The 25,124-nt window shown below is 39.7% G+C and overlaps 1 protein-coding gene across 1 annotated transcript in view; it reads left to right on the plus strand.

Annotated features, from left to right (window-relative positions):
- EPHA3 (EPH receptor A3) overlaps window positions 1-25,124 on the plus strand; it is a 173,617-nt gene that overhangs the window by 117,474 nt on the left and 31,019 nt on the right. The window contains exons 6-10 of the mRNA XM_058043854.1: window positions 9,119-9,243; window positions 16,074-16,236; window positions 17,701-17,803; window positions 18,256-18,323; window positions 21,861-21,986. Coding sequence (XP_057899837.1) covers window positions 9,119-9,243; window positions 16,074-16,236; window positions 17,701-17,803; window positions 18,256-18,323; window positions 21,861-21,986 — 585 coding nt within the window. The remainder of the gene's footprint in view (window positions 1-9,118; window positions 9,244-16,073; window positions 16,237-17,700; window positions 17,804-18,255; window positions 18,324-21,860; window positions 21,987-25,124) is intronic.

Consider the following 25,124-nt stretch of genomic DNA (forward strand, 5'->3'; position numbering starts at 1 on the left):
TTGGGGTTTTTTTTGATCATTGTAACAGCTTTAAATGGAGCTTAATTCTTAAGGACTTTAAGGCCTTTTAACCCAAGGTCCCAACAGTGCAGCTGAAAAGGTGGTAGCAACTAAATTCAGCTACAATAAGGCAGTGTCAGCACTAAACCAATTCCAAAGAGTTTTGTGCTGTCACATCTCCTGGCACCAGCAGAGGAAGAAATGGGATGTGTTGTAACAAGAGACTTCCTCCATTTCTGTCCTCAGCTCACCACAGCTCTTCCACACAGTTCAGGCAGGATGCAGATAGGTGCCAAAAGTAAATAAACTGGAGAATGAAGAGGAATCCCTGCAGAGGAAACATGGAAGGCTTTTTGTGGGCTGAATTTCAGCTAGAAATGTCAGTTTTTTCCTAATTGTAGGAAGTGATTATGCTTCTCAATTGAAAGACTAAAAGTGCCTAACCCTGAGGTTAGGCCTCCCCACAGATGAGTTGTGCACCTGCAAAATTTTGATTCCTTTCTCTGTCAGAGACTTTTCGTAGAGGAAGCTTAGAGAGCAACCACCCCTGCATCCAAACTGAAGCATCCTATGCAAAGCTACATTATAAATAATAACAAAACCCCAGATCTACTTTATATCACCTCAAGCTTCCCTTGACAAGCAGTAGTTTGATTATCTAGAGTCTCTTATCTTTTATACTTCTAAAAGCCAGGAGGCAGAACAAGGCATGTAACTTGTCTAATCATCTTGCCTAATCATTGAACCCAGGCATGAAAAGCCATAGGAAATCAGTTTGTTTAATGAGAAAGTAACCAGTAAGGCACTGCAGAGTTTTACAAGAGGCCAGAACGAAAATTATTTTTAAAATAACCTTTTGAACAAAAGTAAGGTAGAGATAAAGAAATTAGGATCATTAGGAGCGTTGAAGGGTTTGCAGTATCTTGATCTCCCTGTGCCATTTAAAATTCCAAGCCATGTGTTAATTTCAGCTTGGAGGGATAAACATTTACAATGGAGAAAGAACCAGTCAATTTTTCAGTCCTGTTTTAAGTAGAGACTTCTGTGGCTCCTTGGAAGGCTTGTTAAAACCTTCTCAGAACCAGAATTTTATTTGCCTGAAATCTCTGGCTTCAAGGGAATAAGTTCAGCCTCAAGCTTTGTTTCAGTGTATGTGTTTGATTATTTGCAGGTACTTTGATGCTATTTATGTGCTCAGCCTGCACTGCACTGTCTTCAGCAGCTCACAAATGATGTGTGATGCTCCCTGTTTAAATAAAATCCATATTTAGAGAGGGTTGTGTGCACTTTACAACCTATATCCCAAGGCAAGTCCCTTAAGTAGATCTGTCTTCTAAGAGAGACAATTTGAGTGAGGCACAGATGTTTGGGGGATGATATATTTCTTTCTTTCCCTATGGCCCTTATAAAAAGGACAAGAAGATAGACTTATTAAAAGTGAGCTAATGACATGATGTAGGGAGTCTCTGGTTCACTGACTGTTATTACAGCTGTGCCCCATTACGTTCTGAATACCTAGGACATGCTTGTTTTCCTGAATGACATTTATCTTTTGAGTTTCAAACATTCCTGGCATAAATAAAGATTTTACGCTCTTCAAATGTGTTTTACAGTTCAGCCCAGAGGCTATTCGAGGATCATTTTAACTCAATAAAACTCCTTTAGGGATATAAAAGGGAAGTGTTTTTAACAATGTCACTCCATGCATAGCCTGTTATTAGCTGGAGATGTTCTGCCTGCAAAGTCTTTGATCCCTCTTCCCCCTGAACGTCAAGGAAGCTCTGCCAAGGCTTCACAGTCTGTGACACACACACACCGGGCTCTTCAGTCCTCATGTGAACGCTCCTGACCTGACACAAAGTTCACAGGTGAAGTTTGTGGCTCAGACAGCTTTGCCTCTTTCAGAGCTTTTACTTGGTTTTTCCACAGATCACAGTGAGATTTTGTTCAGCAGTCACTGGATAATGGTTTTCTTTGCTTGCTGCTGTTAGTCTTCCTCATTTAATATCTTAGTTTGATACAAGAGTAAAAACGAAGGAATGCAGGTAAGCAGGATGCGTAGTCCTCTGTTAGATAATAAACCTTAGGCTTGTGTCTCTCTCTGTTATCTGTGCTGGCATTCTCAGTAATCACTGAGGGAAATTGTGTTCCTCTTGATTGGAAACACAGCTACCAATTTGCTTTCTGAAGCAATTCCCTCTAGGCAATTTGCAAGCTGGGGAGAGATGGAAAAATTGTTCTTTGGGTTTGGGGACTGTTCCTGCAATGGGAATTATGAGCATAATAAGTGTCAGCTTAAAAGCAAAAGATTCTTGTTTTAGTGTTTCCTTTTAGTAAACTAAATGTCTGTGTATATGAAAAATGTTTTAAATCAAACAAAATTATTAAATCACCTTCAAATGCAAAAGCATGTGAAAGATGTCAACACCTTTCAAGTCTTTTCTGTTAGAGGTTCTTCTTTTCTGATGAACCTCCACAGAAGCAGCTGCTCCAAATGACAGGGCAAGAAGTTTGAGAAATTTTGTTTCTTTTCTTGTTCTGAGCAGGTGGAAAATACTTACAGACAAACCAGTTAAGGAGCACTTGGTGATTACATAGAAGGAGAGAAAGTATTTTGTATCATAAATTACTTATTTGAGGGCAATTGTCTTCTCCAGTTTTGGATAATGGCTTTTTCAGAGATAGTTCTTAAGTATATTCTTACATTGTGCATGGGGTTTCTCTGGTTGAGGAAATAATCAAATTATCACAGAAAGGGAAAGCCTGCTCAGCACCTGAATGTTGATGTTGTGAGCATGGTGAATAAATTCTTCTTTCTGAACACTTCACTCCAGGAAATGTGAGGCTCTAAAATCCTCTAAGGTAATGTAACAAAGGAGTAGGGAAGGCAAAGAAAAACTGTTTATTTAAACTGATAGGGTCTTAACACATTCAGTGAAAAATATGAACTATTGCAAAGCTCCCACCATCACCACCTCAACAGAGAGCAGAAAGAATAACATTTGTGTTGTGAGTACCTTTGGGATGAATCCTTATGAAAGCACATCCAGCATTTGTCTCCTCTCTCTGAAATAACAGCTGGGAATGCCACAGCACCATAATTTCCAGTTTCTGAAGCGAGTGCCTTGTGCAGCCTGATCCTCCCCGAATGGACATGGCATTTCCATGACTTATTATCCATGTGTTTAGCACATGAGCAAATCAAACCTTTTGTTTGCTCTGGGGAAGGCATTTGCTATCTCTTTTAATAAAAAGAGGGAGAAGCAAGAACACAATTGTGCTATGCTTAATGATGTTTTCTTTTAATTTAGAATTTATTTGTAAAAGTGAGAAATGATCTCTGATAATCACTTGTCCAGTGACAGCTGCTGCCCAGAAGGTTGCTTTTCTGTGCACTTGAGAGGGAAATCAAGCAGCTGCCTTTTGGTGTAATTCCTGCTGAAGCTGCTTGTTTCCCCCCTTCCAGTTCCCTGCAGTCTTTCTTCCTCAGCACCTGTGAAATGCCTGCAGCCACTCTGGAGCCTGTAACCACAGGCTGGAGCCTTTCACAGATGCATTTGGGCACTTCTGCCATAATGCAGGCAGTCATCCATCAGAACAGCCATGAACAAACCACTTTTTAATTTTTTTTCTGTTTCTGGGAGAAATGTGCCCAGCTTTGTTCCATCCAATGGCAGCCTGCTTGAGTTTGCCTTTGAAGTTTCGTCCTGTTTCTTTCCTTCCACATTTTGGCGTGTGTAAATGTCATCTTGATAGTCCTTCTCCCAGAAACTGTGAGCCTTTTCACCCCCTTCCTTATGATGGAATCCTACCAGGATCCAGCCTGGGGCTGGTGTGAGGGGCTTTTTGCTGGTGTGGGATGAGTGGAAGGAATGTCACCTTCAGGCTGATGGTCACCCAGTGATGTTACAGATTCAGGTGACATTTTACAGCCCAGGTCATAAAAACAGATGGAGCCTGCTCCAGCTCAAGGAAAAGGTGCAGGAGGACAACCACAGGCACTGTGCTGGTTTCACTACGTGTCCTGGAGATTAAAGGGCAAAGGGCTGTGCCTGCACGTGCCTTGAAGCTGTGGGGAGCTGTACCTGGAGGAGCAGCGTGGAGGGTTTAGCAGGTTTCCAAAGAGTTGTTAAAGTGGGACTGTTTCCTCCTCCTCCTGCCTCCTGGGAGGCACCTGGGGACCTTCTTGGAATGTGCCCCTGCGATGGGGCCTGCTTGCTTCAGCACAAGCCTGTAGCAGTGCTTAACAGAGAAAGTGAATAGGAGTGCAGCCAGAGGAGGTTGAAAACAGGGCAGGTGCTGCTTTCTGTGAGCAGCCTTCTCTCATAGACCCCTTCCACACTAATCCACAGAATAGATGCTGGAGGTGTTAAAGATTCCAAGTTAAAGCACAGCTGTTCACAGACTTCATGTTAGTGCGATCATGTCTTGGAGGTGTGACATCATCACATGGATTTATGAGTCAGTGCTTGGGGCTCTTACAAATTGAGTAGTGGAATTAGATGGATAAACATAGAGAGAAAATGTTGGTTCTCAAAAAACCCAGATGCTGGGTGGTTGTGCGTTAATCCTAATCCAAATGTGTGTGTGGAGCATTATGAGCAGTGCCAGAGCCAGCACCATGGTGAGTTCTCTCCTGTCGTGATGTGGATGTGGCTCCAGTGTCCCAGAGAAACTCTCTTCAAGTGAGAGATCAGTTTGTTCATTCAAACACTGCTATTTCTACTTTAAATTGCATGATAGTTTTGTGGTTTGGATGCTGGTCCTCTAAGACTGGCAGATTTAGGTTGGAGTCCCAGCAGATCCTACTTTGGATCAGAGAATGCAGATTTAATTTTCAGGTTATGATCTTTATTTACTGCTCTTGTTCCACATTACCTCCTGGGGGTATCATAGACATTAAAGAAAATTTATGGGTTATATCAGATTACAGTATTATGATTTGATAATAAAAGCATCAGTTTTCTAAGGAAAGGAAAAGGAAAAGGCCTTCCATTTTTTCAGCAGGGCAGAAGTTGAAAATGAGTAGAATAGTCAATTCTGCTTGGTCACCATCTTTCAGCATAGTTTGAAATATCCTAGGCAAAGCGTATTTTACTCTTGTTTGCAAGCAAAAGCTGGAAGTGAGCTGTGAGTCATTTTAGAATTAAATCCTTTACTAAAATTTAATTTGTGACCTAGAAACCTAAGCCAGAAACAATAGGACTCTAAATGTTTCAGCAGTTGTACACATGTGCCTTCGCAGAGTTAATACTGAGTTCTCCCTGTCACAGGACAGGGAATTTTCTTTCAGTGCATTTGTACATCTGTAAGCCAGTCACATATGAAAACAATAACCAAGGAATAAGGAAAAAGTCAATAAGGAAATTTATATATAGCTGCTATTAAACTGGAGGAAAACAAATCATCTGTTGGGGTCAGTTTCAGTGGGAAATCAATTTGAGCAGAGTTTTATTGTCGTCTCTGCAGATCCTTCATGTTATTTGCTTGCACCTTTAATAGTCATGACTGAGGAGGTTTTTACACTTGAGCCTGAGCTCCCTGAATCATTGTGTTTGCTACCTTTTCAACATCCACATTCCCAGTTGTCACAAATGCTACCTAACAACAGCGAGCGCTCAAAGTACATTTCCCCTCTTAGCTCCAGGGAGTTTTCAGGGTTCCTGTTAAGTGCTCAGAGCAGTTGGGCTGCAGTGCCAGACAAATTCGAACCATGTGAAGTGTAAAAATGCCTCTCTGTGCATTGCATGGGGCTGCTGAGACTGAAACTCTTCATCTATGTCCACACAAGCCTAAAGTTAGTCAGAAAAATCCAGTTCCTATTCAAGTGAAGAAGTTGAATGCTAATACATAAAATATTTATAAAAAGGTAAATACCTGGCAGCATAAAAGACATGGAATTAATTAAAAAATCACTGAAACCTCTTAGTCTAAAAAAATACTCTCCTTAAGTTTTACCTTTAGGTGCAAGTTTTCTTAATGGTGAACTAATTTAAACTTTGCATTCCTGTTGATACTTTTGTATAGTTTTAAAATTTCAATCCAAAAAAGCTTGATAATATCTCATTATTTGTTATTTTGTCAGTTAGAGCTGCAGATTTAAGATAGAAATTTCAAATTTTATTTACAATTTAAGTTAGAAAAATAATGGGAATTCATTGAAAAGTGGCTGTTCTAAATATTATGTATTTCTCTTCCTTTTTGTAGCCTGATTTTTAATTCTATCTCATCCTGTTGTGGTTAGTTAATTCACTTTAGGAAACTCTTGATTCTCTCTCTCTCATATGGAAGACTAAAGTCTAAGCATTGTTGCACATGGTGATGCCTTCACTGTTTATTGGTTTATAATGTTAACTGCCTTTACTTTGATTTTTCTCTTTGCTGCATTTTCAGACACTTCCAATGAAATAGTGAAATACAGTAACTGAGCTGCTCTGATGTTACAAAATGGAAATAAAGGCTGACTTCTGTTTAGACAGTATTTAGAAGAGAGCTTATTAAGTTTTACATTGTATTCTGAGCATTTGTACAACAAGAAATTAATTAAATGGTCCAAATGTCAGGTTATTTCTCCAAATTATAGCCCAGCCCTGGGTTGGGGCTATATTCAGTTTACCTTAACTCTTATTGTATTTTAAATTCATTGATTGTAGTAGATTTAAGCATAAAGTTAGCAGTTATCTGAACAAGGTATTTTCTTTAATTGGGTTCAAGCCTTCTAGCACTTTTTAAACACACCTGTCTAACAGGTATAAAAAAAAAATCCAAAAGAATGCATTAAAATGTAAAACTGTGACAGTCCAGCTTGTCACTAACCTGCAAAGAAAGGTTTTGTGCTGGGAATTTTTTCCATTTTGTCTCACCTTGGTGTGAGATTAAAGGTGGTTGAAACATGATGTTCCCTTGATTATTTATCTCCCCTCGCTGAGCCCATGCAGTGGGATTCTGAATGTCTCATTTCTGAGCAGCTTTGGGAACCCTAGGGATTAGGGAAGGTATATGAATGTTTTATGATGTTATTGATAACTGCAGAGCAGATGTTTTCTAATAAACTGCTGTGAGATAAGTTACTGGCAGCATCTGCAGAGATGTGTGCAAATGAGCTCAAAATAATTAATACTGTGTTAGGAGAAAGCTTGTTTTTAAAAGTTTGTCTGAATTGCAGCATGCAACATTGTTTCATCCTGCCCTGAGAATATTTTAGAGCAAAATTACCATAATTTATTACGGGAAAAGCCATTTCTGTTAATCATATATTAATTATTCATAACATCAGTACTAATTTTACCTTAATGGGAAGTGTTACCAGCTGGGTACTGGGCTTGATAATCTATCCACATACCAAAAAAAAAAAGAAAAAAAGAGGGATAAATAGCTTGACTTAAAAAGAAGATATAAAAATGACTTAAGAGAGCATAAAAGCAGCAAGTATGGATATATGAGTTCCCATGGAGCTGGCTACAGCAGGGAAGTTCAGCCTGCTAAGCACTTTGTGTTTTGGCTCTGGCACTGGTTTGTGGGATTCAAGTGGAATTGCTGAAGGATGTTTGTTGCACACAAATCGTGTCTGCTTCTCCCAAATTGATTTTAGGAATTTAAATTCAGGATAAATTGCTCCTGCTGGAAGAAAAGAGAAAAAAAATTGCCACTTTTTAAAATTTTGTGAACTGTGTGAAATGTGAAAATGCTGTTCAGAGGACGTGTTCAGCTTGGAATGAATATGAAAAAGTGGATCCTCCACTCTGTTAAAGGAGGATTTCAGTACTTAGATTATGACTCAGGACTAGAAAGTATATTTTGCTGGAAGTTCAGCAAAATCAAAAGCAGAATGAATTGTCAAGATTTTATTTTAATTAAAACTTTTCTTTCTCTTTAATTTTCTTCTCTTTTAAATTTTTTTCTCCTGACTATTGAAAAGTTCTTTTGCAAAAATGAAAACCCACTTAGAAAGGGCATTGGCTGAAGCATGCAAATATGTAATGCCTATAAAGTGCAGCTTGTTTTATATGAACAATAAAAGCTTCAGAGGATTCAGCCGATACTAAATTGTTGAGATCAGCTCTAGAGCCTTTTTATTAGGATAGCAAATGTTGAACTTATAAACAGATTTTATTTACATGTTAAGATAAAAGGCTGTTTATTAGTAAAACTTTTTTTTTTGAAATGACAGTTACAACCTCCAGTGTGTGATCTGTAAAATACAATCTGATGAGTTTTAGCCAAAGCCATGGAAAAGAAGCATTTGGAGTGGGAAGTCAACCCAAAAGAAACAAAACAAAATAATTTTTAAAAATTGCACAGCTTTCATTGAGTCCAGGAAACCCAGACCGGGTCTTGGAACAACTTATGGATCTGGGTGGTCTAAAATTGAACCAATGTTCAAGAATCTTAAGTAATTATTATTTTTTATGTGTGTGTTTAACATTGATACTATTTCCACATTGTGGGTGGTGCATGAACCTATGGTATGCAATCAGTTGTCATGCCTAACCCTGATCAATGCACATAAAAAATTATGTTATTTTGCAGTTTAGATTTTCCCTTTTTATTCATTTTCATTTTCAAAGAAATGTGGTGAAAAGTGAAGTGTGTATGGGAGCAATTTTCATCTGGAGAACTTCACCAAATAATGATGCCAAAGAGGCTGAATTGTGCTGATGGTTATTCCCAGCCATGAGTACCAGGAGCTCCTTGTACTTTAATGCATCCCAGCCCGCTTTTAGACTTTCTCATCAAAATGTTAGGAAAGTCCTAAGTCAGAGTTCTGCAGAGTCTGGTAATGATAATACCTCAGCATTATAACAAACAGGTACTGCCGCTATTTTTCTCTGTATTTCCCACCGAATATATTTCATTGCTAACACTGTAGTAGCAGATCAAAACCATCTGCTGCCTTGCCCCCAGTCGTCTTCCCGTGGAGGAAAAAATCTCAGCTGGTTTTCCATGAGGCCAGGGTGCTCCAAGGCAGGAGTACCACGGCTGCAATCCAGCTGCTGCTGTCGGTGAGGGGCCAGACCTTTGCTGGATTAAATGAAAACCTCACTCTTTGCCAAGAGCTGGAACACAGATAAACTCAGTTTGCTTCTCTCCCTGCCCTCTCCCCCTGCCCCCTCTGCAGCTCCATCCCCCATCACAGTCATAAGGAAGGACAGGACATCCAGGAACAGCGTGTCCCTCTCCTGGCAGGAGCCCGAGCATCCCAACGGGATCATCTTGGACTACGAGGTCAAATACTACGAAAAGGTGGGAAGGTCAAAGGGGAGGGGTTTGCTCAGCACTGCTGGGATGAAATCATTGCATCTCGCCTGTGTTAAGGGTTCAGAAACACTCAGATTTGTACAGCCTCCCTCAACAGCACTGAGTGTTGGAACGGCTCGGTTTTTGGTGATGAGAACATCTGGAAATACAAAGTGAAATCATTGTGTTGTCTATTAAGTTCACAGAATGACTAGGTTAAAAGAGACCTTCAAGATCTCTTGATCCTTGACTCTTGTTCTCTTCAAGCTCATCGAGTCCAACCCAGCCCCAAACCCTCACCCAAACCCTGGCACACAGTGCCACATCCAGGCTTTGTTACACACACCCAGGGATGGGGACTCCACCACCTCCCTGGGCAGAACATTGCAGAACTTTATCACTCTTTCTGTGAAAAACTTTTCACTAATATCCAACCTATATTTCCCTTGGTGCAGCTTGAGGCTGTGTGCTCTGCTTGTGTCAGTGCTGCTGGAGAAAGAGCCCAGCCCCAGGTGAGCACAGGCACCTTTCAGGAGCTGCAGAGAGTGATAAGGTCACCTCTGAGTCTCCTTTTCTCCAGGTTGAGCACCCCCAGCTCCCTCACAGGGAATCCCCAAGCACATAAAACAAACACAAAGTAATGCAGTCAATATATAGCTCCTTTATTTTCTTATTTTCTCAACTAAAATTTCCTAATTATGCTGTTCTCTATGCTGTCAGTGCCCATACATTTCGTCACATGCTGGTGGCACTTTTGTGCAGCATGAGCATCTTTTACATGAAAATTATTTGGAAAATGTTGGCTGGCCTACTGGGCTGGTTGCACTGTGAATGTTGTTTCTATGAATAACTGAATTATTCATAAATTGCAAGCAAATTACTACAAATGAAAGAAAATCTACCTTCTGCTTTTTATTGACATTTTCTTTTATTTACAACTGTTCATTTAGACATCCTGTAGAGATCTATACTTACAAAAAAAATCTTTGTAGTAGTATGTTTTTAGCAGGTCTTACTGGTAGAATTGAAAATATCATAAATTGCCATGGAGATTGAGGAGTGTGGTTTAGCCAATTTTTTATAGATCTATTGATAGCTCTGTTTTATATATTGCTCCTGGAATTAACAAACATTGAAAAAAATGCCAGATTTCTTGTTAGCTAATTGAGCATTAGCTAACAGTCTTCATACCTAATAATCAGGCTTATATTTCATATATACCAGTGAAGATGTAGTGACAATATCCTCTAAAAAAATGCTTTTAAAAATACTCCATGAGTATTCAGTTAATCTTTAGAAATTTTTTTTCATGAAGCTTTGGAGGGGGACAATGTGGTGTTGGTAGCTCATGCCTGATCTTCAGATGAAGAAAGAGGATCAGAAGGCTGGATGCTTGAAAGATTTCTCCCAGATTTATGTAATCTGATTTTGGGAAGAGTTTTTTTGCTGAGCACTTGAACCTTCAAAGACTTTGGTAAAAATCTAAACATACCATGTGCTGGTGATAATGGGGGAAAAAGAAATCATCAAAAACATTTCAACTCAGTCTCACTTAAGGGAGCAGCATCTGTGGGCTTCCACATTGTTTTCTTTTTTTTAATTTCAATTGGGACAAGATCAATTTCAGTCATCCCAAGGAAAGCAGGGCTTGGGAAGACAAACGCCAACACTCCAAATATCCCCTTCTTCCTTCTTCTATCCCAGCCTTACAAGCTGGGCATGGTGCCATGTGGGATGGGATATCCATGTGCTCAGCTGGGATCAGCTGTCCTGGCTCTGTCACCTCCCAAAGGAGGAAGGTGTAAGAGGCCTTGGAAAGGTGTAAGAGGCCTTGACACTGCAACCACTGCTCAGCAATAACAAAAACATCTCTCTATTATCAAACCTCTCTGTTTTCAGTGCAATTCCCAAAGCTACAGCTGGATATTTTGAGGAAAATTAATTCCACCCCAGCCAAAAACAGCACAGGTGATCTCTTGGGTTTTACTTGCCCCAAAGGGAGAGATTTTTTCCCCTGCTGTGCACATTCAGTTAATTTTAATTAAATCACCTATAAGTTTTATTTGTGTTGGTTTGGGATGTTTTGATCATGTTTCTGCACCAAAATTGGGGTTTTCTGTTCAAGAAAATTGCCATGCAGTGCTGTTTTATGCACAGACAGAGCACACAGCTCCTATTCCCACCGGGTGTATCCACTCTCAGGGAGCACTTGGTTGTCAGAAGACAGCTTTATAAGACAACCCACCAGTCTTAGGGGGCTGATCTTGCACATGTGTTTCTCCCCTTTGAAGTCTGTGATCAAGAGTTCATATGCACCAGACAGTTTTCTTAAACCAGGGAGCCAAGTGCTTGACAATGGGAGCCAGACCATTTAGAGCAAAAGGCTTTTAAAAAGCCAACCTTTCTGGCACCAGCATTTTTAATGTGTGTTCTGCAGGCCCTTGGGGAGTCAGAAGCCTATTCCTCAGGGTTTATGAGGGGGAAAAAAAAAAGTAAAAAGCAAATCTGTTGTCAGGAGACTTGAATCTATGTATTTTTAAGCTTTGCAAATAGGTTCAAAACTAATTCTCTGATAAACTTACTTGAGGCCAGAGCAGCTCATGCAGAATTGTTACTCTTCATTCCTCCACAAAACGCCTTTGAAAGATGCTGCTTTTCAGTCTGGGATCTGTGTGCATGCTTCCTTCCCTCCTCTTTTAAGAGGAGAGGTTTCTTTTCAAACTGGTCCAGTGCATTTGATTTTTCTGCTTCAGAAATCATCTTGGTTGTGCTCATCAGAAAATCCACTGCTGTTAAGTGGAAATAAACCCTTCAGAGTTACCAAATCTGGGTATTTCTCCTGACAACTCATACCTGATTGCTGGTAAATGGTTTGTGTTGAGCCATCCTTTTTCATCCTGCTTGTTTTCACTTGATATGTCATTTGTCATCTCTTAGAAATTAAAAAACAGAGCATTAATAGAGCAATGCAGGTCAGCCCAATTCTGTCATACATCTTGTTCGTGGCATTACGTTGCTAAGCTGGTCTTAAGGATTTAGGATATTACAAGAGATTCGGAATAAAAAATACAATGTCATGTATATAAATTATAATAGCTTGTAGTTTTTTTCTCATGGATTATTGTCATAAAATATGTGAAATATATTCAGTTCCTCAAGGGCAGTTAATTACCCTGCTCATTTGGGGTTTTTTCATCAGTTATTGCCTTTGTGTAGCTGAAACAGCAGAGCTTTATACGTGTCTAAAGAAATTAGTAGCTACAGCTTTAGGAAACTATTTCAACTCCTTGGAATTAATCAGAATGGCCTGGGTTGGAAAGGAACTTTATAAGATCATCTGTGACCCTCTGCTATAGGCAGGGATAATTTCCACTATCCCAGGTTGTCCAAAGCTGCATCCAACCAGGCTTTGAGCACTTCATAGCATGATGAACTGAGTGGCAGTTTTTCAGCAGCAGTATTTGGAATAGAATTGTATTTTTGCAAAAAAATGCAATTTAGAGCTTTATTATGAAGCCCCCGTCAGTATTTATTCAAAACATTTAAAAGAAACAAAATCTCTCGGAGGGAGACCATATGGAATTTTTAGGCATTTACTTTATGGTAAGGCATAACATTTTATGTTAAGGTAATAGTACTAAATGACACCTCAGTTTAGTTCATCCATATAATGCTGTGCTGAATTTTAAGTGTCTCATCCATCAAAGTGCATAAATAACAAAGCCATGTTTTCCCTTGCACAAGCCCTATTCTTGTTTCCTCCTTGTCCTTATTCACATAATCATGTTCTCTTGAAGGAGTATCTTGTCATGTGAAGGTACAGAAGAAAGCCATCTCTTAAACGCCACTCATAAACTATTAATTGCTTCAACAAAATATGTGGCTTACAATTAAATCACCTACTCTTTATTAAGATGGAGTCTTCTACAAACAATGAATGAAATTCAGCTGCAGGCTCAGGTTACTGAAATAGATTTGCTTTTGCCTTCATAGGAATTGTGTGATCAGTGGTTACAGCCAATACAGATCTCTGCACTTGGAGGCTGAAAAGGTGCATTATATTCAAATGCACTTTGTTGCTTTTGAACTCTAATTATTCTGGCTTTAAGTGCAGGTAGACCATGAGTGCTCCACAAGACTTGTAGGAAATGTCATATCCATGCAGAGCTCACTTCTGGCAATAAGGGAAGCTGTATCAGGACTGTGGCCTCCTCCTAGAAATGTGTCGCAGGTTTTGGCCTCTCAAGTGCATGTGAAGCTGATGGAAAAAATATTTTTCCTTCTATAATATAAGCACTTTCTGTGCTTATCTGGAAAAGGGCAAACCATTCACCCTTCCTGGTATCAATTTAAAATGTCTCCAAAATATGATTTTTGTAAAACAAAGTGTAAAATTATAAAATGTCACTTGCAAATGAGACCCTAACAGCAGTAGGATTTGCTTCCCAGCAAAGGTTGTGTCTGATAAACTATGCAGAAATATTCAGGAAGAAATTGCTTTGTGCATCCAAGTTCAAATTTATCTTCAGAGTGTTTGGTTGAAGTTCTGCTTGGCAAGGACCGAGTCTCCTTTTTGTGTATTCCTCCTGCTTATGGGAGCTCTAGTGCTGTATCTCTGAAGTTTTGCTTTATCCACAGGAAAGATAAACTTGGGCTTTTATGTGGTGTTGCGCTGATTTGATTACTACGAACATAAAAAATGACTTACAAAATATGTGTGTAAAAAGCTTCCCATAAACTGAGATACCATGACATCCTCCATACCATTGTTTTAAAGGTTTATTTTCCAAGTTCCAATGTGGATTATTAACAGACAGGGCCATGACTCTGTTTTCCCTTGCACGTATGTATCTGCACCAGAAGGAAATGTTTGCATTTCATAAAAGCAGCCTGAAGCGAGATCAAAATGAATGTCCAGTCATAGCATACACAAAAGATGTTGTGTTTTAAAGACAAGATTATTATGTCTTTGAAATTAAAATAGTTGCCTATATCCAACTGAATGATGAGATAAGGAAAGCCTGCAAATTATAATACTAGGCCTTTGTTAGTTCAAAAATAAATAATTTAACACAAGCCTGTTAGCTCTTTACAGTGTGCTCCTGTAAATTTGCTCCCCTGAATTTAGAACAGAGAACTTTTTAGGGAAGTGTTGGGAAACTCTGAGGAGGTCCAATGCTGATTTCCTTTTTATTTTTACTGTGCAAAGAAAATGGGCCATGGTCAACATTTTTATAGTCATTCTTTGAAGACTGGGTCCAGCTCCCCCTATCTGAGGTTTAGATTCTGGATGGTAACTTTTAGGCACTTAGCTGCTTTTTCTGTTTTCTTAATTTTTTTTTTCCTTTCATTGTGATTTCTCACAAGCATAATGTTGAGTACTACATGGAGATTCTGGCAATTTTCCTAACCATGGTGTAAATGTGTCTGTTTCTGTATATCAAAGTAATGCCAAGAACAGGGCACTTAGTCTTCTTTAGCACCAAAGTGAGCAGTTTCTGATGTTCACCTACTAACCTAGAATATCCTGACTCTATTCCTGCAGACAGCAGAGCGAACACACTAAAACAACTCCAGTCACTTGAACTTTACACCTGGAGGTGAAACGGCAATGAGCGTGTTGGGTGCTTTCCAGCCCCTGAGCTCGTGCCCTGGCACTGCAGAGCTGTCAGAGTGAAAATGTCAGCCCCTGAGCAGCTAATGCAACGCCACAGACACGATGAGGGCTGGGTGAGATGCTCTGCATCCGACGTGCCCGCGCTGGGCCGCCGCTCTCAGCCCGGCAGCATTCAATGGCCGCAGTGTTCTGCACGGGGCCCAAAGCAAAAGGACATCGCATGAAATCCCCACCACCTCCAGAATAAAAAAAAGTTCATGCTGGGGATCCTAAACAATTGAGATTCTCACAGTTTCCCACATGTGTGGCTGCTGGCCAAGAGCATTTTTTTTTCCTGAGACAGTTCCAGCTGCCATATTTAGGAAGCCAAAAATGCTCTTTTGGTACAAGATGGCTTTAGTAAAATAAGCAGTACCTCAGGCCCCAAATGCATGCTTAGATGTTAAGATTATGTGCTTACAGTGAGACAGAGACATACTTTTATCAGGATTAGCTTTTTACACAGTGTGAAGTGTATCCAAATTTACCAAATTATAAACCAGTCCGCCTCTTATTTTGTATAAAGAACATTATGTCAGACATAGGTGACTCTTAAGCAGAGAAGGGTTTATGAACATAGTCCAGGACTGAGTTCAGTGTGGTTTTGTCCAAATGAGGATGGACACAACTATCTCATAGTTTTTATGGCATAATAGAAAACCAGCTAAATCTGCCTTTTTGCTGAGCTGAGGAGCCTGAGTGGGGTTTCCCTTCTGACTGTTATAGAAGTAACCACTGTCTTGTAAAATGTGAGGCAGTAAAAACTGCATCCTGCAACAGCTCTGCAGGGCCCTAAAATGTCTAAGTTGGCCTGTTACAACTTCCAGATCAGTGCAGTAGGCAAATCTGATTTATATTTTTTAAATAATCTTTTAATAATTTTCTTGTTGTATTACAGACCACTGACAAAATGATGCAAAACCATTTAGTAAAATGTCATAAACTCAGCATGTCTAGTGTTCAATTTACAGCACAATACCACGGCAAATCTGATGATTTAAGGTATCATGTTAAAAGATGATTGAAAATGAATGTTTGCACAAGTGTTTGTTAGGCTATAAATATTCAAAAATACACGAGTGGTCTCCAGGACTTTTGTAGTAATTTAGAATCAACCCCCCCCTTTTTTTTTTTTTTTTTTTTTAGGGTGTGGTTTTAATCTGATGTCTTTTTTCAAAAGCAGGAACAAGAGACAAGCTATACAATTCTGAGAGCCAGGGGCACCAACGTGACCATCAGTGGCCTCAAGCCTGACACCACCTATGTCTTCCAAATCCGAGCCAGGACCGCAGCTGGATACGGCACCAGCAGCCGCAAGTTTGAGTTTGAGACCAGCCCAGACTGTATGTATCTGTTCAAAAGGTTTTTGCTGACATCCTGCCCAGTTCCTGACTGATCTCAATGGCTGCTTTCACTCCTGCTCTAGCTGAGGAAATGTGTCTCATAACTATTTATGATGTGTCTTTCTTGGTAGCACTGCTGGATAACTTTATGTTTTGTCATTAAACTTGAAACAGGCTGTAAGGAAAGTTCTATCCCAGAACTATCACAGGTGGTGTTTTCTTCCATTCCCTACCCTACTTCTACCTCAGACCAGAACTGATACCTTGCTAGACTGTGGCTCTTGCTGAGGGAGGAGGTGTGATAGAAAACAAAGAGTAGTGTCAAGCCAAATCTTTCACCTTGATTCTGTGTATATTTGAGATACGTCATGTATTTCATCCTCACTTCTTCCTTCTCCACCCCAGCTCTTATTCTGAAAGGCAAATAATTTTCATGCTTAGGAAAAAGAGTTAAAAATTGCTGTTATGGTGACTTGCAGTTTTGGTGTTCTTGTTGAAACTAGAACCCAAGTTAGGACAATTACAATAAGGAGGAAAAAATAGTTGCAGAGATTAAAAGCCTAGCAGTTTAGAGGTTAATGAGTTTTCTCTGCAAAGTAATGCTACCAAAAGAAGGGGAAATTGAAGAAATAGAAATGTGGAAGGAGAGGGGGTGCACGTCTCAATAAGAAGCATACAAATACCCAGATGACCAACAAATGGCATGAGTTTGTTGCTGTGTTACCCAGTTATCATAAATAGGTGCAGCTGTGGGTAACAGGCACAAATGGGAATGCTATGACCCTAAACAGAGGCTCTCTAACCTGTCTAGGTCAGAAATGGTAGCTGGACACTGGTCCTCAAACCAAAGGTCTGAAGCCATCCTGTCATTTTATAACAGTTCATTTTGTAAAGTTCCATGCTCAGGCACCACAGGGAGATACCCAAAATAAGGCAGAAAATTCCCCTGTTTTCCCTGTGGACATCTGTGCCTGCATGCCCTGGCTTTCCACAACCTTCATGTGGATACTGTCAGGCTTTACTGGGAAACTTAGCTCCTAAAAACACTTTCCATCATACAGAAGGGGAAGTGAAGGTGATGATTATGGGATTTCTTGCCAAGGAAGTGTTCCTTACTGAGCACGACATAAAGTATGTATGGCATACATGACATGTATCTTTGTATTTATGTATATGTTTTTATATTAGCATCAGTTTGCCAGCAGTTGCTACAATTAGCAAAAGTACCAACTGAGAGTAGCAGAAACAGCTTTGACAAACAGGCAAAGGTGTCTGGAGTTTAAAGTTTTCTTTCCTTGTATTTATTTGTTTGATGAAAAATTATGTCTTGGATTCAGTATCTGGCAGGAGACCAAATGCTATATAATGATGCCTGTCCCCTATGTGCATGTAAATTCTGATGTCACCAATGAGGTGTGTGTGTGTGTGTGAGGTTACTTACAAGCTTTTGTGTTGCCATTGCAGCTTTCTCCATCTCCAGCGAGAACAGCCAGGTGGTGCTGATTGCCATTTCAGCAGCAGTGGCCATCATCCTCCTCACCGTGGTGGTGTATGTCCTGATTGGGAGGTGAGTCTGGGGTCTCATTTGCACATTTTCTCCTGTTGCCACATCCCAGGGGGGCCCTGGTGACAGTGGCACATGGGGTGTCATGGTGTGGCTGTTTTTTAATCCTTTGTCTGCTGCCCGGGAGCTCCAAGCACTGCTCACAGTCAGTAATGAGCCCGCTCATGTTAGCAGCCCAAATCATGCAGCAGTTGTTAAAAAATGCTATAAACACATTCTCAGGCAATTGTAAAATTAAACTGTAGGGGTCAAAAATCAACAAATCCTCTCATTAGCCAATTTCCTCAAATTCCCTGAGAACATCACATGCCTCTATAGGGCACAGAGAATGTAAATATCATTAAACTTTCAAACAGGCTTTTAATTGTGCAGGGAAAACTGCACAATTCTGTTTCCACCTGCAGTTAACACATAAAATTCTTTGTATTAATTTTTTTTTTTCTCTTTGCTTGTAGATTCTGTGGATACAAAAAGTCTAAACATGGCACTGATGAGAAAAGGCTGCATTTTGGGAATGGCCACTGTAAGTTACTGAAGCCTTTTAATGCTTCCAGATCTGTTGAATTCCTCCCCTAGGAAACTGATATTTTTCAATTAAAAAAAAAAGAGCCATACCTCACTTAAACCAAGGTGAAATTAGGAAGAGAATTATCCCCTCTCATGTGGGTAAGGGGATTTTCCCCAAACAATTATTCTTTGTTTCAACTTCTTTAATCTGTGTTCAGGTTAGTAATGAGCAAAACATCTCTGTCTATGTTCAAACAATGCATGTGTTTGGAATTGTAATATTTATCCTGCTGTGCAGCACTGAAATCCAGAGTACAAGTGCATCTTCCTCATTATATAAAGTCTGAGAAACATATTTTCCTTTCCCAAAGCAAAATATGCATAAATTAAACCCATCTTGATGAACACCAAAGCTGCTGTGAAAATTGCTTGCTTGAAAAAGTTCACCTACAAATAATTGTAATAATCTGGTTCTGGTTCCCCTTTGCAATGTGTGTAATTTTGTTACACTTTTCCATGAATCCTAAAGGTTGTTTCACAGGCAAAGCTCCATCCATACACCCTTTAAACAGGAAAAAAATTAGTTTTGGAGCAGGAGAAGCTGAGGGGAAAAGAAGGTGATAGCCTAATTCGCGATCAGGAATGGGAGGATTGCTTGGTTGGTTTTTCATTTAATCACTGTACTTTGGATTTTTAAATCCTTACAGGCAAAGATAAGGCCCCTAATAGACACCAAGACAAGAAAATATTTTTTTCACCTACATAATTCTTGATATCTAATGAGGCTTTGTTTAATAAGAAGCAGTAGTTCATCTCTGAAACTGTTTCAGCTCCAGATGAGTGTCCTGCTACACCATGTAAACCATGGCTGAGCCATGTATTTCTGTTGTTTAGCATGTTGTAACATTAATATCTGTTGGGTTTTTTGCACACAACGTTGGCACTCTGCTGTTTGCAAGAACAAAGCTGCTGGTACCATAATCAGGTGGCCCCTCCCCAAATATAAGTGAATTAACATTTTAATGAGGGATTTACCTGCAGTAGCTGGAAATTAAAGCTGCTTCCCAATCCTCGTGACAATGGAATAACTATGCTCTGACTGTTCAAATTATTATTCTTTAAAGTTTCCTGCCTCTCCTTATCTCCAGAGAGCCAAGAGCAGGAATATCCACAATTTCTGTCTCCTTCCCCAGCACTGTCAGGGGATACACAAGCTGCAGCCCAACAACTGCTAACCAACTATTCTCAAAAAAATCTCTAAGGTTACATGTGGCCCGTAGAATTAATGCTTCATCATCCAAATTTAATGAGGTTATAAAATAAAAGCAGCCAGTAAAATAAGTGTCACAGACAAATAACAGGTCAGAATTTGCTCTCCCTACTCCCACACAATGGAAAGTTGCAATCACTATTCTTAAACATGGCAGTGCTGTTAAATTCCTGTGGATTAAATTGCTTTTAATTTGGCTTTAGATATTTATGTACTGTTTTCTGAGTAGTGCCATGCTGATTCACTATGCAATAAGACCAGAGCCAATCATGGGTCTGGTATGTCTGTTAGAAGTTCTTGAAAATTATTTATTATGGATTTTGCAGATATTTATCTGTTACAATTTGGAAGTATGTACCTGTGTGGCTGTTGAAATTTTCAATCTACCAAATTACAGTCATTCCCAAAAAGTAAGAAAATTGCTCTCATGAACTGAAAAAGGACAAAGTAACTTCCATGGCTGTCGTAAACTTTCAGCATCTTATACACAGCAGCTGGTTTATTTCAGTCAGTTTACTCTGAATTACTTTTAAAAAGGCTCCAGCCATGAGCTATTCCCTGCAGCCTTATTACAAATCCTATAATATTACTTCAAAGGAACAAAAATGTTTCACCTCCTCAGATCCTCTCCCTTTGCCTCCTCTGGCTGGGCCTTTTTATTTTTTTGCTACCTTTAGGGCAATTTGTGCCGTTAAAATGAAAATGTAAATTATTATGTTTGCACAGAATGAGCTGTAAAGTAGTGCAGCTTAACACATGTGCACGTGTTTATTATCTGTATTTCATGACAGAACCCAGTTACTGCACTGGCTGCCCTTAATTATTGGTGTGAGGGGATTATTCTCCTTGCAGCCACCATCACCTGATGTTGGGAACCTCTGGGGTCAGCATTAAAAATCCCAAGCCAAAAACCCCACAGTGCAGAAGCTTTTAATTGTTATTTTTATTGGGGATGTGAGGGGGCCTGTAATGTACATTCAGCATGGACGGGAAGGAGCATTTACAAGATTTTTAACCAACAGCAATATACAGCCAATTACTTTTTGTTTTACTTGCAGGTAATTCTGTAATCATCAGGCTCTTGAAGGAAACACAGTTGGCTTTTAAGGCTGTGCACATGCAGCCCTTGTGTTGGGAGCATGGCTCTTACTTTGCTTTGTTTTCAAGACAATTAGCTTGGGAACTCAGTTTTATCATTTTTTTCTTTGTTGCTGTGTTACCCACTTGTCATAACTGGTATGATTATATTCTTAGACCAATAAAGCCTCATAAAATTGAGGGTTTTCTTCTTTTTATTCATACACTTTGCATTGTTTGATAAAACAATTTTGTGCTCTCGCTGTCCAAAGATTTTTTTCCCCACATCTTTAGCAGTGAAAAAGTTGCTGCAGTATAATAATGCTAAGCTGGAAAGGATATTACTGAGTGGGTCAGAGCAGTGTTTGTTGAAGGAGTTAATATCTTTTACAAGACCTACTGGTACAGTTAGGGAAAGCTGGAATACATGTCTGGGAATGAAGGTTTTGTGTCAGAAGCAGAAAACTTCAAGCTGAGTAATTCACTTTTTGTTAATAAAACATATTCCTGTTGTAAAAAGAGTACAACAGAGGCAGGCACAGAAGGGATTGGGTGCAAGGCCTTGAGCTGGGCAGGGGGAATGAGGCTGTGCTTTGCTTTCAGCATTTTTGTTGGAGGCAAAGGTTGACAATGATCTCTTCCAGCAATCCCTAGCCAAGAAACTCTAGAGGTGCCCAAAATAATAACATGCATGTATGGGGAACAAAACTCTAGAACCAGCCTTTATTCAGAACAATTGTCTGCCATCCTTGAATGTTCTGGCAGAGAGATTGAGGCAGGGGTGCATTTTTTAATGTATGAGTTTCTTATTATGCATCTTGTTGATGGACTTAGGAAAAAAAAAAAAGCTGGAGTTAATCTGATTTCTTAATATATTCCTAAGAACTTGTCAGGTTGACTGTAGCAACACACTTTGTTCCTTGCCCCTTTTTTGTTACTTTGGAAGGGCCAATTTAAGGCAGCATCTAAATGTTGCCTTAAATTGCAGATATTTGAAATAGGTTATCACACTTCTCTGCATTAGTGTCTGGTTCCACACTGTACAAAGAATCTGAGGACCCACAAAAACCAGTTTGGTTTGAAGAATTTACTTCTTCAAAGGAAATTCTTTCCTTCTCCTTCCTTCTATTGGTTTGGTTTCTGTTGTCTCATGAGTTTTATTTCAAGTCTAAGTAACATTTTCTCTCTGAATTTGTTTTTACACAGTAAAACTCCCAGGTCTGAGAACTTATGTGGATCCACACACATATGAGGATCCCAACCAAGCTGTGCATGAGTTTGCCAAGGAACTGGATGCTTCCAATATATCCATTGATAAAGTAGTTGGAGCAGGTAATGACCACCATCTATACTGAATTAAAGATATATTTTTGCTGTGTATATACTGTTTTATGTCTTTAGGTTCATAGTTGTTACTGGAAAGAAACTGTTCTAGAAAGTCTTCAAATTAGCAGGTTACATTTGCAGCTGATTTTAGTGCAAAGTTAAGGGCACACAATTTTCTACTTCTTTTTTTTCCTGAAAGAAAGGAGACAGCAAGACAGCTTCTCAAAGGACACCAAGCCCATACTTGAGTGCACCACTTTTGTAAGGGAAAAGATCATTCTGCCTTACTTCTATCTTTCTCTTTAAAATCTGTCAGCACAGAAGATGTTATCAACTGTGAAGATGTTTTCTTTTTTTTTTCTCTTTCCCCATAAAAGGACTCTTGACTATTATGCCTTGAGTGAAACCACAAACTCATTTCATAGCAGTCACCACGCATCCATCAGGCTGCAGTGACCTTTGGCCATTGGATTGATTTTGGTCACTGCTTGGGATTTGAATTATTGATTTAGGAGGAAAGGGTTGTCTGTCCAATAACTGGTTGTCTGAGCCATAAAGATGCCACAGGTTGTTGGATTTACAGGAAACAAGCTGGTGAAATGATCAGATTTTGTATCTGGAGCCAGATTACAGAAATTCTCATTACAACAAGTGTTGCAATGGAGCATGTAGCTCCTGATGGAATGTGAGCTTGCTCCTTGAAGTGAAGTGGCAGATTGTCTCATTGAGCCAGGAGATCATGGAGTGTTGCCTTTCCTCCTATATTAAAGCATTTATGAGGAGTACTATTGATTTTTAATCCATTGAAAAATACTTGTTCCTTTACTATTGATTTTTTTTGGCTTCTCTCTAAGTATATGGTTTGAATTAAAACCATGAGATGTAAGAGACAGACTCTGAGTGCACAGCAAAAGATTTTCAGCTGGAAAAAGTGCAGAATCCAAGGTACTGCACTCAGTGCATCTCCTGAATCACCCAGCAAACAAAAGAGACAGTTTTCATATTCTCTTACTGAAGCTACTCAACTGTTGTTAGTTTGAAGGTATTTTATGGAAAGATGGAATCCATCTTCCTTGCTGGTTTTAATTTTGCCCCACAAGAGTGCACTGTTCTCCATTATCTTCAGTCAAGGCAGCAAAGCTCTGCTTACTGCACACAGCAGGGAATTTGTGTGGGGATGGAGAAGGAGGGATACTCTAAATTAAAGTCCAGGAGCAGTGTGTTTCCTTGCAAGACTTTCAGGAGCCTCACAAATGCAAAGTTTGTAAATTTGGGCTGTGTGCAATATATGAATCTAGAAGAGGAGTTCCTAGGATCATGCCATGTTTTACAGCTTGGTTGTTCTGACCTGTTTTTAGTCAGAATGCACAGCAGAATAAGAAGTAAATCAAAATTTGTCAAATATGGCCTCTGCAAACAGAGGAAAAAATTTTGTAGGGTCAGATGTTTTAAAAGCCTCCCTGCTCCACTGCAGTGAGAATCACAGTTTATTCTGGGTTGGAAGGGACCCCCAGGGATTGTGGAGCCCAACTCTCACATGAATCCCCCCACAGGGATTGAATCTGGACCTTGGCGTTACCAGCACCCTGCTCAAACCAACTGAGCCAAGTGCCAGAGAGTTCCTGCAAACTTTTTACATTAAAACTTGCACTGAAGCTGTAATAACACCTTTTTTTTGGGCACCATAACTCAGTTAATGTAGTCTGGAGCACGTAAGGCATTATAGTTAACATTTCCTCTTAGCAGTTGCTTGAAATGCCATCAGGAAGAGCCAGAAAGGGAAGAACAGATGAAAATCAGGCCACAGAGGGCTGGGAGCACCCAAAATGAGTTTGTGGCATCACTTTACACTGCTATCACCCTCCGCACGTGGTCGCTTTCACATTCAGAGTGCTCTGAGGCAACTTCTTCAGGAACACTTCTCCCCAAAACCAGAAAGGCATTTCCTGCCTCTTACTGAGTCAATGCCTTGTTTGAGTGAAAGACTTGGTCTCTTCCTGCCCTTGTCCTTTGCAAGGCAAGTGTGGATGAAATGATAAAAAAAAAAAAAAGACAGGGATTTGAGAAGAAGGGATTCATTTAACTGCCCTGGAGTGTGACGTAAGTAATGAGACCTTCAAGGCAGGCAGGCAGTCTTGACATTCTGAAGTGCTCCGAGCAGTTTTTCACAGCTTTAGCCAGAAGTCTCTGAGAAGAGAGGGCTTTCAGAGCTTACATAGCTTTGAAAACATACACAAATGCAATAAGGAAATATTCTTATCCAAAAGAACCTCAAGAAAAACACAAGGGATTTTAGTGGGAGGCTAAGCAAAAGAAAATTGAGGTCAGAAGCCACTTTTCAGACTTTTCTTTACAGTAATTTTTTCTTTTAAAATAACTCACTTATTTTTATGGGTTCAGTTCAACAAACCACTTCAGAAGTTTAAATCCAACTGGGCAGTAGGAGAATACTGAAGAAAGTACTTTATTGATTTGGGGTGGATTTAACTATGTGCTTTGCTGAACAAGAAAACAAGCATTTGCTTTTCTTCCAAAGAGGAAATATACTTATAGCATAACATCTTGTTAATCAAATTATTCACAAAATTCAGAGGCTATCTGTCTATAAACTTACTGTGAAGGTTTGCAGTGTCCCAATGAATGTGGCTGATGTTCCCAAGGTTTATGAAATGTTGAACTTTGGTGCCTCTCCAAATCTGAGGGAGTTCTTTGCGCAGATTTTAAATGCAGCAGAGTGAAGGGAGTAGCTTATTTCACAGAATCTTCATTTACTGTTCCCCCGAGTCCAAATGCACAGCAAACACTATCCTCTGATGTACTAAATAACCTCTTTTAAAAGAAATTAAAATATCCTGAAGAGATATCTTTGTGCCATAAACAGCCCTCCTAAATAATCCCTATCAGCTTCCCACATGTAAATAGACACACCAGTCAGCAGGGCAGGTTGTTCAATCTTTATGTGTGGGGTGTAATTAAAAATAAACACCTCAGGAAGGCTTTGTATGAAAAGCCATCATCCTCACATCTTACAGTCAGTGCCAGGTTTTCCACTCAAGCACAAGCCCTTGTTTCTCTTAAGCAGTGTCTGGTGAAACCCAGTCCATTTCTTACTGGGGTCATGTAATAATAATAATTTGCAGGAAA

Source organism: Melospiza georgiana, chromosome 2 (assembly GCF_028018845.1).
Source record: "Melospiza georgiana isolate bMelGeo1 chromosome 2, bMelGeo1.pri, whole genome shotgun sequence".
Lineage (NCBI taxonomy): Eukaryota > Metazoa > Chordata > Aves > Passeriformes > Passerellidae > Melospiza > Melospiza georgiana.